Here is a 15,411-nt window from a genome sequence, read left to right on the forward strand (position 1 = left end):
TCCTTTTCAGCTTTACTGAAACAGGATTTGATTACTATTCTAGGCCCTGGTTTTTGTCAACTCGTATTATTAGTAATTACCCAAATGCCCATAAAATGGAAATAAAGATAAAAACTATTGTCCCTACTTGGTAAAGACTGGATTGGTTTCTTAAGTTATTTTAGCTCTAATCAAGTTTTCGTGCTCAAGAAAAAAAACAATCAGTCTCTAGGTAGAGATGTAACATAAACATGAGTGGAAGATGGGCAGTTGTCAAGAGGAAGTGTACTTTTGTAGGAGGATTCGACACTGCCAGCCACCCAAGCATTGTTCAGATGGCCTGAACACAGGTGCTGCCGCTGGCTGGAGGATGGAGCAGAAAGAAGGGTTGGGTATCTCTGGCTTCACATCGGACCACCCTTGGACTCAATCTCAGCTTTGGGGAAATGGCAATTCCCATTAGAACACACCCTAATCAAAACACCAGCGTGAGTGGTGCCTGGGGATTGACTACTGAAAACCAGAATTTGGAAAATGTGTTACCCTTTTGTTGCACACCCATAAGCTCAGGCTGGAAACATCAGGAAGATATAAACGGAAAAAGGAGTGCAATTCATAATGTATTCACCTGAAAGAAGATGACTGCTTTAAAATTTAGTTTTTTGTGAACTACCTCTGAGTGACCCTCACATTATTAAACAATTAGAAGCAGCATAACAATGCCATGTGCTTGTCTACAAAAATGACAAAAAGAAGGGACATCTCCATTACTACGTACAATTGTACTACATACAATTTTAAAATCAAAGTTCAAATATGAACTGTAATGCACTAATTTCAAACAGGAGGGATTTCTAGGAATTGAGGGGGAAAGTTGAACTACATGACCATTTGCAAGAAATGGACGAGAAGCATTAAATCAAACTAGCTTACTGTTTCCATTGGTGGTCTTTGTAACTAAGAAGCCATGATGTTGTTGGATAAAATTCATATACTCTTATGCTCTGTGCCTGTTCATCACCCAACCGTACTGGAAGTCTCAAAATTCTTATAAAAGACAAAGTGAATCTTATGTGATTACTCTAATAATAAAATAACTGTGAAACCAAGTCCTCAAGGGGAAATGGACATGTTTCTACTAGAAAAGCCACATACTAAAATGCTTCATGTCATACAAACATATCATTAAAAGTGAAAGTTGTAAGCTAGATTAATTCATGAACCGGATAGATATTCCAGGGTAATCTTTAGCATATGTTGTATTAAATCAATCTTGGTAGTGTGTTCCATCAACAGTATTTGGTTTGAGGTTTAAAAATATGGAAAATACCATGTATGAGAAAGCAAACCAGTTAAAGACTAATAAAACAATAATAGTTATTATAACCATCATGGTAGTTGTAGGCCCAATTCCCTCTGAGGGGAAGGGAGGGTGTGTAGCCACACACCACAAGAGGTCACAGCTTTGTAACGTATACAAATGGTTTCTGAGTATTCTCAGGGAACTGTGTTAAAACAGGCAGTCCTCTCAATCCTTTGGATTGGGAAGGGCTATTGGATGTTGCAGGTAGGAAGGAAATATGTAGATAGCAAAATATATATGGCTGCTATCCTGTAGACATTTCTATCCTCTAGAGCTGGTATCTAATAACTTATTACACCTCCTTCTTTGTATGCAAGCTCACTCACATGAAGAGACACTGGACCATAGGGCTTCTGAGACATGCCCAATGTTATAACACTGGAAAGGTGTTAGGAATAAAGTTTGAAGGGCTCTGATGTTGGCAACTCCTGAAGTCCCAAGACTTCGCTTCTCTCCTGTTCATCTACTTCTTAACTGGGTTCTACACTAGTTGAGTTATTATGAATCCATGCTGTGTCCCATGCAGTATTATTCATATAGTTCTAGGGTGCTTAAAAGACCTTTCTGATTCAGAAATGTCTAGTGTGATCTTCAGTTTGCTGGCAAGGCTTCAGAGACAAATAGTGGACTATGTACCACACATAAAATATTTTACTCTACAATTTTCTCAAAAACCCATAGATAAATGTGTCATTAAAAAAAAAATCGCGACCCACCCAGACACCCAAGACTCTGCCCTCAGCAGGTCACACTCACTTGGACTTGACCTTCAATAGGTTTCCCCTCCCACCAGCTGCTGGATCAACACCCCACCCAGGAGGCAGGGCCTGGGGAATCCAGTCGGCATTTCCCCTTCCCAGGGCCTGCCAATTCTACTTATAGCAAACGGAAATGACGTCATAAAGATGGCGACCTGAGGTGAGCCTCTTGACATCTCCCCTGGAATTTACAACAGATTGAACAACTATAACTCCACAAAGGACTCCCTGCGCAGCAGACAGGCAAGACTAAGGGACACACTACTGAAATCACCTAAAGGTGAGCAAAGTGCGCAAAGGGGGAAGGAAGGGAGAAGCGCGGGCACAGGACTCAGAGCTAGCTCCGTGCCTAGCTTGGTGCTCTGAGCTCACTGCATCCTGGAACCACCGCAGGAAGAACTCGGACTGCTAGGGCTCCGCTTCCCACAGGGCTGAGGGGGCAGCATATAACACGGCTAAACCCAACGCTCACGGCAGAGACCTCGGAGCAAAGACTGAGGAAAGAAGGCTGAAAACGGTGGTTTAAGCCCTCACCGCCGAGCAGAGAACAGAAGCCTTAGGCACTGAGACTAACCGCCCCTCCCTACCCTCCCAGAGCTTGCCCCGCTCCCACCTGCCCAGTGTTAGAAGCGGAACAGTAGTAGGGTCAGATCAAAAGAACAGAATATTTGCAGTTCTGAAAACTGTGGTCCACAGACACAGATTCGCAGAACAACTAGTTCCGGCAAAGGGGAGGGAGCTGTGGAATCAGGACTGGCTGTGGTGGTGGTCGCAGCCAGTGCTCTGGCAATGACCTCTCACAACTCACCCCGCCCCTGTCCACACCTACTTGGGTGGATCCCTGCAGGAGTAAACAGAGCTGCTGAAACACACAGACTCTGAATCTGGTGCAGGAAGAGCTTCGGAACTTCAGAAGCTCTCTGCATTCCCACACAGACGCAGTGCCCTATGACCCAGGTGAACTGTTAACAGAGTGAGAAGCCCACATTCCAGGGAATCCCCCCATTGTGTGAGAAGCTGGAATAGTGAAGAGAAAATATAACACTACAGTGTGAGAAAGAATAAAAGGCTGCAGTTGGAGAGAAAATAAAACGTTCTACCAATACCTACTGGAAAACAAAAGAAAGACCTCTTTCTATCAACCTGTTGCACAACCCACTCCTGTAGATGTCTAGGAAGAGAAATAATAAATCATTAATTGCCATGAATAACCAAGGTTAACAAGGCAGCTCAGAAAGAAAATGAAAAGTCCAGAAAATGAACTTAAAGACATGGAAATATGTGACTTAAATGACAGAGAATTCAAGATTGCAGTTCTTATAAAACTCAACGGATGCAAGAAAATACAGGCAGTTTAATGAACTCAGAAACACAATCAAAGAACAAAATGAACATTTTACCAAAGAGATTGAAATTTTAAAAAAGAAGCAAATATAATTTCTGGAGATTAAGAACTCAATAAAAGAAATGAAGAATGAAATGGCCAGCTTAGGTAGTAGAGTTGACCAGATGGAGGAAAGAATCAGTGACATCAAAGATAGAAAACTGGAAATGACATGGACGGAAGAAGAAAGAGACTTGAGACTTAAAAGAAATGAAAGAACTCTACAAGACCTTTCTGACTCCATCAGAAAGAGCAATGTAAGAATAATGTGCATACCAGAAAGAGAAGAAAGAGAGAAGGAAACACAGTATATTCAAACAAATAATCAACAAGAACTTCCCAAGCTTGTGAAAAGAACTGGATCCTTGAATCCAAGAAACAAATAGAACACCTAATTACCTCAACACCAACAGGCCTTCTCCAAGGCATATTGCATTGAAGCTGTCAAAAATTAACAACAAAGAAAGAATCCTCAAGGCAGCCAGGGAAAAGAAGACAGTAACCTACAAAGGAAAGCCTATTAGATTATCATCAGATTTTTCAGCAGAAACTCTACAAGCCAGGAGGGAGTGGAATCAAATATTCAAACTATTGAAAGATAGAAATTATGAGCCAAGAATAATATATCCAGCAAAGATATCCTTAAAATGTGAAGGAGGAATAAAAACCTTTCCAGACACACACAAGCTGAGGGAATTTTCTAATACACAACCTGCACTACGAGAAATACTGAAGGAGGCTGTTCGACCAGCATGAATAGGGATAATTTGTGACAACCAAAACATAAAAGCGGGGAGAGTAAAGGCCTGAACCGGAATATGGGAATGGAAAACATAAGCATGTTGAAGAAAATGGAATACTCTAAAATATGAAACTTTCTTTTACATAAACTTAATGGTAACCAATCAAAAAAAATCCAGAACTGAAATATATAATGCAATAAAAGAAGAAACAGAGGGAAATATCATAGAATACCTCCACACAGAAATAATAGACAACAAAAAGGCAAAGAAACAATGGAGACACAATCTTACCCAGAAAATCAAAGATAGAATGATAGGAAATCCTCACATATCAATAATCACCCTAAATGTAAATGGACTGACCTCACCAATAAAAAGGCACAGAGTAACAGACTGGATCAAAAAACTAAACCCAACCATATGCTGCCTCTAAGAGACACATCTAAGCTAGAAGGACAAACATAGACACAAAGTAAAAGGGTGGAAATTGACACTGTAAGTAAATGGTTCCAGAGAAAATCAGGTGTATCCATACTGATATCAGATGAAACAGACTTCAGAATAAAAAAGGTAACAAGAGACAAAGATGGACATTTCATAATGATAAAGGGGACTATACAAGAAGACATAACAGTCATCAATATTTATGTCCCCAATCAGGGAGCACCAAATTATACCAAGCAACTACTAACAGAACTAAAGGGAGAAATTGACCAAAACACAATTGTAGTAGGGGACCTAAATACATCATTGACAGCTATGGATAGGTCATCCAAACAGAAAATAAATAAATAAATAAATAAATAAATAAATAAATAAATAGCAGCCCTAAATAACATATTAGATAAAATGAACATAATGGATAATTATAGAACAGTTCATCCTAGAACATCAGACTATACATTTTTTCCAGTGTACATGGAGCATTCTCAAGGGTAAACCATATATTGAGACATAAAACTAGCCTCAGCAAATTTAAGAAGATTGAAATCATACCAAGCATATTCTCTGATCACAAGGCTTTGAAATTGGATATCAACTGCAAAAATAAAGCAGGAAAAACCACATAGATAAACAACATACTTTTAAAGAACGACCAGGTCAAAGAAAGAGTAAAAGATCAAAAGATACATAGAAATAAATGAGAATGAAAATACAGCCTACCAAAATTTTTTGGATGCAGCGAAAGCAGTTTTAAGAGGGAAATTTATATCATTACAGGCCTATCTCAAGAAACAAGAAAAATCCCAGATAAATAACCTCAAGTTACATCTTAAAGAACTAGAAAAAAAAGACCAAATGAAACCCAAGATCAGCAGAAGAAAGGAAATAATAAAAATCAGAGCAGAACTAAATGAAATAGAGAACAAAATGACAATAGAAAAGGTTAATATGATAAAGAGCTGGTTCTTTGAAAAAATCAATAAAATTGACAAACCCTTGGCTAGACTTATTAAGATAAAAAGAGAAAAGACACTAATAAACAAAATCAGAAATGACAGAGGGGAAGTTATCACGGATGCACAGAAATACAAAGGATCATCCAAGAATACTACAAAGGACTATATGCCCCCAAATTCAATAACCTAGAAGAAATGGACAAGTTCTTAGAAACATAAAGCCTTCCTAAGCTGAATCATGAAGAATTGGAAAATCTAAATAGACTGATCACTAGTAAGGAAATTGAATCAGTCATCCAAAACCCCAAAAGCAAAAGTTCGGGACCAGATGGCTTCATTAGTGAATTCTACCAAACCTTCAAAGAGGATCTAATACTTGTCCTACTCAAACTCTTCCAAAAAATTGAAGAAGAAACAGTACTCCCTAACTCATTTTATGAGGCCAACATTACCTTGATACCAAAACCTGTAAGGATAACACAAAAAAAGAAAACTACAGACCAATATCTCTAATGAATACAGATGCAAAAATTCTAAACAAAATTCTAGCAAATCAAATGCAACAATGCATTAAAAAGATTATTCATCACAACCAAGTGGGGTTCATACCCGGGGCACAAGGATGGTTCAACATCTGCAAATCCATCAATGTGATACATCACATAAACAAAATAAAGGACAAAAATCATATGATTATATCAATCGATGCAGAAAAAGCGTTTGACAAGATACAACATCCATTTATGGTTAAAACACTTAATAAAATAGGTGTAGAAGGAAAATACCTTAACATAAGAAAAGCCATATATGACAAACCCTCAGCTAATCTCATAATTAACGGTGAAAAACTGAAGCCCTTTGCTCTACATTCAGGAACACGACAGGGCTGTCCCCTATCAACTCTGCTTTTCAACACACTGTTGGAAGTTCTCGACAGAGCAATCAGGCAAGAGAAAGAAATAAAAGGCATCCAAATTGGAAATAAAGAAGTTAAACTGTCATTCTTTGCAGATGACATGATGCTATATATAGAAAACCCTAAAGATTTCACCAAAAAGCTATTAGAAACAATAAATGAATACAGTAAACTTGTCAGCTACAAAATCAACGTACAAAAACGTCCATCACATTCCTATATACTAACAATGAAATCTCAGAAAAATAGATTAAAAAAGAATTCCTTTTGCAATTGCAACAAAAAGAATAAAATACCTGGGAATAAATTTAATCAAGGATGTAAAAGAACTATATGCTGAAAACTATAGATGATGTAATACAGAATTGTACACCTGAAATCTATGTAATTTTACTAACAATTGTCACCCCAATAAATTTAATTAAAAAAAAAAAAAAAAAAAAAGAAATGGAAGAAGACACAAAGAAATGGAAAGACATTCCATACTCATGGATTGGAAGAATCAACATAGTTAAAATGGTCGTATTACCCAAAGCAATATACAGATTTAATGCAATCCCCATCAAAATCCCAATGGCATTTTTTAAAGAAAGAGAACAAAAATATCAGATTTGTATGGAACCACAAAAGACCCCGAATAGCCAAAGCAATCTCAAGAAAAAAGAACAATGCTGGAGATATCACACTCCCTGACTTTAGTTTGTACTACAGGGCTACAATAATCAAAACAGCATGGTATTGGCAGAAAAACAGACCAATGGAAAGAACTGAGAACCCAGAAATAAACCCACATAAATATGGACAGATCGTTTTTGACAAAGAAGCCAAAAACATACAATGGAGAAAAGACAGCCTATTCAATAAATGGTGCTGGCAGAATGGGAAAGCCATGTGCAAAAGATTGAAACTGGACTGCTATCTGTCACCATGTACCAAAATTAATTCAAAATGGATTAAAGACCTAAGCATAATACCTGAGACAATAAATTGCATACAAGAAAACACAGGTAATAAACTTATGGACCTTGGGTTCAAAGAGCATTTTTTTGAATTTTACTTCAAAGGCAGGGTGAGTAAAAGCTAAAATAAATGAATGGGACTATATCAAACTTAAAAGCTTCTGCACAGCAAAAGAAACCATTGACAAAATAAAGAGGCAACCAACTGAATGGGAGAAGATTTTTGCAAACAGCGCCTCCGATAAGGGGCTAATATCAAAAACATACAAGGCACTCATACAACTCAACAACAAAAAAAACACCAAATTGAAAAATGGGCAGAGGACCTGAAGAGACATTTCTCTAAAGAGGACATACAAATGGCAAATAGACATGAAAAAATGCTCAACATCACTAATCAGAGAAACGCAAATGAAAAGCCCAATGAGGTATCACCTCAGCGCAGTTAGAATGGCTATCATCAACAAGACAATAGTAATAAGTGTTGGAGAGGCTGTGGAGAAAAAGGAACCCTCATGCACTGTTGGTAGGAATGTAGATTGGTGCAGCTGCTATGGAAGGCAGTGTGGAGGTTCCTCAAAAAATTACGAATAGAATTACCCAGCAATTCCTCTCCTGGGTATCTACCCAAAAAATCTGAAAATAGTTATCCATAAAGACATGTGTGTTCTAGTGTTCACTGCAGCTTTATTTACAGTGGCCAAGACATGGACACACCCAAAATGTCCTTCGATAGATGAATGGATAAAGAAGTTGTGGTATATATACACAGTGGAATACTATTCGGCAGTAAGAAAAGATGAACTAGTACCATTTGTGACAAGATGGATGGATCTTGAAATTATAATGCTGAGCGAAATAAGTCAGAAAAAGTAGAGAACCATATGATTTCACTGATATGTGGTATATAAAACTGAAAACAACAAAAGAACAAGACAAGCAAATGAAGGAACAAAAACTCATAGACATAGACAATAGTTTAGGGGTTATCAGAGAGTAACGGGGGCGGGGGCTCTAGAAGAGGGTAATCAGGGTCTAATATATGGTGATGGAAAGAGAACTGACTCTGGGTGGTGAACACACAATGTGATATGTAGATGATGTAATACAGAATTGTACACGTGAAATCTATGTAACTTTACTAAGAATTGTCAGCCCAATAAACTTTAATTAAAAAAAAACCCATCATTAACATAATCCGAATAAGCTTTATTCTTCCTAAGGATTTCACAGAAAAATGACATTGGGCAGTAGAGGGGAAACAAACAAACAAACAAACAAACAAGAAGCGATGGTCATTCCTCCAAACCAAATACAAGCCATCCCAGACTTCAGTGAGCATCTTCCATCTTTGAGATGCAGAGAACAGGAGACAAGGGAGCGTGGTTCCAGAGAGTTTACCTTCCGATACTTCTAGAGCTTATAACTCACTCCACACGCATTTGTGGTTCTATAATCAGTTCAGGAAAATCGGTGACCTCCAGGAAGACACATTATAACATGAAACTGAGATATGGGGCAATGATTTTTTGAACTGAAAAAAGAAGCTTCCTAAGACATCAACACTGTTTATGAAAAGATTGCACTGCCTTGCAACTTTACACCAAGAAAACTTGAAAAATGTGATATCCATGTGTTAGTGCTTGAACCCCATTCTTACAGCATTAGTATTGCTTACAGTCATTTTCTACAGAATCATGTGTGTAATCTTAAACATGTGTCAGGCTATGTGTTCCCTATTTACCAATTATTTAATTAGCTCTGTGTGTTCTTTGTGATACAGGCAATGTAATATTTCTTTACTTCCTGCATTTCAGAATGAGTGAGTATATGCCAAATATTTTCAAAAGTCTACAGATGTATCCTATTAATCCATACAGTTTGTTAGGGAAGTATCACTAACAGAAGAAAAATCTTCCCTTCTTGTTATACAGACATCCTGCCATCCCTGACTTCTACCACACTCTGAAAATCAAGCCAGAAACCTAAGAGAATTAAAGTGCGAAGAAACATGAGCCACTCAGACACCATGCAATACTAAAGCTTATTACTGTATTTACATTTTCCTCTACATTTTAACTTAAGGAACTGGAGAACACATTTTAAGGGAGATCATTTCTAGAATGTTCTCCCTTAAAATAATCCTATAGTAATAACTGTATTTATGCAAATTAATAAAGGTCTGTTCCTCCAAAAAGGATGAATTACCATGTCTACTCATTTCCTGAAAAGATTATAAAGCTTTCTCACATTCTACTAGTTGGTTTTGACAAGTACACCCATGATTATGGAGCAATTTGGGTAGTAAGGTTGTTCCTAAAAAAAATCCCTTTTCGGGGTTCCAAAAAACTCACACTTTTTTCCTTTTTTAAATTATAGCTTCCTTATTATTATCTAGATCCTCCATCCACTTAAACAGAGCCCTATGGTCTGTAACAAGTTAAGTCCACCGTTAGTATGTAGTTGAGCCCATGAGGATGTAGAACCTACAGCTGCACCCTGACCAGACCAAATGTAGGACGGTAGACATTCCTGTTCATCGACGCACTAATGAGCAGCCGACCAGCTTAACTAAAGCAAAACCCATTCCCAGTGAGACTCATTTCCACAGCTCATGGAGGATGATTACACCATCTCATAATACCTCTTTCTTCCCAAGTCTAAGGCCTCTGTCCCAGAAAAACTATTTTGCAAATCAGTCAACAGAACTCTTTTCAAACAGTGCCTAAGTGTGTTTTCCTCAACTCAAACTTTTGCTCCACCTTTATACCTTCCTAAAAAAGAAAATGACCCAAACCACAAGTAGACAGGAAATCTGCCATGTAAGACAATGAATGACCGGCCACCCTTCTTCATAACTAGACCTCATGACTGCAGAAAGGGGCTTTCCATTTGTCAAACCACATTGAAGTGAAATATGCTTTTCTCACTCTTTCAGTTCTGCACTTCTTTCTTTCTTCTTGTTTTTCAAATCTGCCAAAACTGCACCGATAGCTAACAAAACTTCCCCATGTGACCTCTGTCCACAGCACTCCAAGGTCAAACTGATGCAACACATTTGTAGAAGCTTTGTTCTGAAAAGTTACAAAAATGGAAACGTATTCCTAAATTTGCTTCTTAATAAAACATGATAGTAAAGGGCTGCTAGATGGCTCATTTCAAGTGTGAAATATATTATTGAATAAGCAGGGAGTGTATTATTTACTCAGGATTATATTTGGAACATTTCCAAACACATTTCTTTTTCATCAACCCCCCCCATAAGCCATTCATACATACTACTTCCCAAAGTTCTATAGATGAAATAAGATGAAAAAGACTATAAACAGTGAAGAGGAGTGAGCAGCAGGATCATTCTGTCACACACTCTTCTCTCTAAAACAGTGAGTGCTCTTATCAGTGACGCACTGGAAGTCCTCTTAAGGCCCCCAGCAAGGTGTAGGTTTGAGCGAGAACCAGAGTAGTGATGACCAGTGACATCTGAGGGTTAATAAGACCCTGGACCATCAGGCTGCTCATCTGAAGGAGGAGGGAAGTGGTCCAAGGCCAATTCCGAGAAGGTGCCTGCCTCCTCCTCCCCTACCTGAGCTCTTTCTTTCCTGGGCAGCCAGACACTTGCTAGCTCCTCCTTCAGGGCAGGAGAGGGAGAGGACCACAGTGGACAGCATGAAAAATGAGAGGATAATGATGGGTCTAAATTTGGCAGCAGCTTTCTGCTTGAGCCTTAACTTGGTTAGTAAATTTGCTTGATAAAAAGCAACAAATCACTTGTGGCCCACTGATGGCCAGCCATCTCCTCTCCTGTATGTGAACAAACACTCCTGGCCCTGCGAAGGACTCCACAATGCCACATGCTTCAGAAAGTGAAGCTCAGCTAGTTATTACTGCTCACCTGTGAATTTCGCATGAGCCAGTCTCCAGAAGACTGTGGCATGTCATAGCTAAGAGCAGAGCAGGGTGACTGAGTTTGGGAAGTGGTCAATTAGAGACACTAAGCCCTCCACATCTCATTAGTCTTCAATGGTTCACCTCATAAAAGTTCATTTTGCTTGCTGCTTGAGAGGATGAGAAGCAAGGTAGTTTGGGTCCTTTAAAAATCTTGTTCAATCTAATGACTCACAACAGACAAAGTAGCCAAATTTCAGTTTCTTGTGGAAAAAAAGTGATTATAGTCAAGCCAATGACTATTTCTCTTTGGTTCATTTAGTTATGTGACAAATACTCATTGCCTGATTGCTGTTCAATTATGAGGGGGAAAAAGAGGTCTTTCATTATTAAATACTGACAGTGACTTTTCAGCATCAGAATTGCATTTCCAAGACTCACCCATTATACTGTCTGTCCCGTTGGCAGGAGGCGTACAGGAAGAGGTGCTGTAATGGTTGGTACCACTACGGTGGAAAGTGGACATTGGAGGAAGGCTGGAATTGATGTCTGCTGAAGAGTGTGATGGATAGCTCTGTGGCAAGAAGCAAAAAAAAGGAGGCATGTTCAACCATAAAATATTTAGTGGGTTAGTTTTCTAACACTTCTTTCAGAACTCTTCATTCGGAGATGGAGAAAGCCCTTAGTATTTCAAAATACCCAAGAATATGTCTTGCTTAGATCTGACAGATTTCAGTTTTCTAATGCTAAAATACAATGACACAATAATGGTACTGTAGGACATTGAGAAATTATCACAATCTCTAACTCTAAAAATTACTGCTTGAAACCATCTCTGACTTCAGCAGCGTAAAAGAGCATTGCTACTATTCTCCGTATGGCCTATGGATCAAATGAGAAAGATTCCGTGATGCAATGAATAAAACAGCATCATGACACACAGGATTTACATTTTACTTCACCCTGACCTTCTGGATACTAAATGGCAAAGAGGAACCCATCTCAGATCTTCTTCCTGCCAAACTGGATCATCATTTTGCACTCCAGCATGAACAAAATGGCAAAGGAGAAATTTAAAATGTATCTCTCCAAAGTATCAATGTGGAAAGCCTTAAGTCAATGACCATACTGCATTAAACTGGAACAAATGAATTGAGAACGACGATTCGATTTCTTTCTTTACATCCCTTCTGCATTAGCGATCTACCATATAGGTGACTAGGAAAAAAGAACATCATCTTTACAGAGTCACTTGGTTTAAGGCTTGGCTTTCAGTTCGATTATCATGCCAGTTGTCCAAATAAGCTGCATTTCTTGGGGCATATCACAGTGGCAGTAAGGTGGCAAATTAGGTGCTACTCATCCATCTGCTTGGGAATAAGCAGGTCACTAAGAGGGACACAGTAATTTACAGAAACACATCGAGCTATTTTCTTGTTAAAGATAATACGTAGCTTAAACTGTTTTTCTCAGAGGCATCTGAATGCGTTACAGACATGTAAAGAAAAAACATTTAAGCTAAAATATGTTTTTTCCTTGTACATAATATATGAATGGGCTATTGATCTTTATTATATCATTATTGGAGATTCTGTTACTACTGTTCAATATAAAATTGAGATTAAACATGATGCTGATGGTCAGAGGTACTTAAAGCCCAGACACTTATTCACAAGGAGTGTAACCCTGGGTCTTGGTATTTTCAAGACCCGGGGTTTTGAGAGGGTCTTGAGACCCTCTCATTCTGAGAGGTCAACCTCAGATTCTGCCTCTTCCTTGATGATTTCTTATGACTTCCAACTCTTCCAAGATCTCTTCTCTCTGAATCCCTACTGAATTTACATTCTGCACTGTGCCATGTAACGATTATATGCTGCTTTTCATTGCTTTCTCTCTAAGTGCATTTCCACCTACACTGTAAACTCTTCAAAGGGAGGGAATAGAGCTTATACCTCTGCATCCCACAACTTACAGCTGAGTGTTGAACACATAATTATCCTATATACTCAGTGAACAACTGGTTATCAGTTAGCATTTAATAAATAGTGGGCTGAAATACTAGTAATTTGAGAGATAACCAAACAGTCTAGAAAATGAAACTACGTTTCAGAGCTAGGTCTGCCAGTGTCATGCCTTTAAAAATATTACCTCTGCACACTCAAAATAGTCCAAATGAAAGGTCAACTTCAGTGAAAAAGTTGACATGATGCCCTTAAACCTTTCCAAGTTCCCAGGAATGCCTTTCAAACTTTTTAATTTCATTGACTTCTTTGCTTGACCAAAAAAAAATTCCTTAGGCCACCTGTTAAACTCATTTCTACTTGTTACTTATGGAATACCCCAAGTAGTCCATGAAATTTTCTCCAAAGAATGATAGACCCCACGTTCAATAGTGAAGCTAATGTGAAACTCTGAATAAGCCACAGAACACCAAACTGAGAAAAGCTATACCTGCTCGAGAGCTAAAGACTGTAATAAAGTGGAGAAAAAGAAACAGAATAAAGAAAAAGAAAGCTAACAGAAAAAGAGATGGTTTCAGTTCTGTTCCATACTGAGTTTCTGAAGAATAGAGAGACTTTATAAATCAGTCCCTACTATGCAGAAATCAAAACACAAGAAAAGAATTATGAAAACTACTTAAGTAACTATTAATAATTACAGAATGAAACAGGATATAGATTATCATATCAGTGATAATTTTTAGACCCCTTAACTTGGTATAAAATGCACAGCAATTCAGGATTTGACAAAGAGTTAATCCTGAGTTCAGAGGCTAAAACGAAAAGTTCTTCCCCACAAATTTTAATGAGGAAACCAATACAATCCACCTAAATCAGTTATTTTTAGAGACTCATGGAAAATTAAATGCTGAAAGCAATTAATGAGGTTTATAACTAGATCATTTTACAAGGAAAAGTATGTTGAAAACTACTGTCACTCAAAGACATAATAAATACAGCACAGCGACTATTAGTGATATGTGAAATGTGTCTTTTAGAGTATTTAGGGATCAACTATAAGAAGTCTTACTCCAGCTATTAATACTCTGCCCTGCTTACTACTATACAAAGGGAAAGGGGAAGTATGATAAAGTGTTACGGCCTTACATGCCCACTATTTAGATATTTTTACTTACGATATCCACTGACAGTGTATTTGGAGTCTATTAACAGAATAAGTGTTAAAAATGTTTCCGTTAGTGATGTTTTTATCAACCTATGGGTTGATAATTCAAAGATTACAAAATATAATAATTGGTAGCACATACTGAGAATAAAATCATGCTTTGGGTTAAGGCAGGGTTTCACAGCCTTGGCACGATTGACTTTTTGTGCCAGATAATTCTTTGCTGTGGGGGGGCTCTCCTGTGCACTGTGTTTTTATCAGCATCCCTGGCCTCTATACACTAGATTCCAGTAGGGGGGTGTTACACAACTATCCCCCCGGTGTCACATCCAAAAATGTCTCCTGACATTTCTAAATGTTCTCCAGGGGGCAAAATCACACCCAGTTGATCATCACGGGGGTTAGGGTTTATGTCACAAAATATAGAAGACAACAGAACTTCCTTTGTATTAAAATTCCAGACTCCTAGGACTATTTCACCCTGTGGTGCAAAGACTACGCCTAAACCATGACAGATAGCAAGGACTCTATCTTATTTTTAAAAAGAACTCTGCCAGCTCAGTCCAAACTTACATCTACAAGAACCCGTTCTAAAGCTTAACCACAAACTCCATTCTTTTGAGTGATTTTACATGTGTGTCTGTGACGTCGTGGTGATTAACTGTGGGGTTGTGCTCTACAGGCTGAAACTCTACAGGGAATTTGAAGAATCAATACTGGTACCTTGACAGTTGCTACTGAAACGTGTGGATTTTAAGCTTTATAATTTACACATTCTGTTATCACACAGTGTGAAGTGACAATGATGAGAGCAACGTTTCTAAAACGTTACACCTTTAGAGATAATACTAATTTGGCCAAATTATACCCAAAATAATGCAAGGAAAGCTCTCTTCTT

General features: G+C 38.1%; 1 protein-coding gene across 35 annotated transcripts in view; it reads right to left on the reverse strand.

Annotated features, from left to right (window-relative positions):
- The window catches only part of TCF4 (transcription factor 4), a 345,979-nt gene that overhangs the window by 39,720 nt on the left and 290,848 nt on the right, over positions 1 to 15,411 (reverse strand). For all 35 annotated transcript variants that reach the window (XM_074339930.2, XM_019722107.3, XM_019722094.3 and 32 more), the window contains one exon: positions 11,829 to 11,961. In XM_074339930.2, coding sequence (XP_074196031.1) covers positions 11,829 to 11,961 — 133 coding nt within the window. The remainder of the gene's footprint in view (positions 1 to 11,828; positions 11,962 to 15,411) is intronic.

Source organism: Rhinolophus sinicus, chromosome 4 (genome assembly GCF_057876585.1).
Source record: "Rhinolophus sinicus isolate RSI-liver-muscle chromosome 4, RSI-T2T, whole genome shotgun sequence".
NCBI lineage: Eukaryota > Metazoa > Chordata > Mammalia > Chiroptera > Rhinolophidae > Rhinolophus > Rhinolophus sinicus.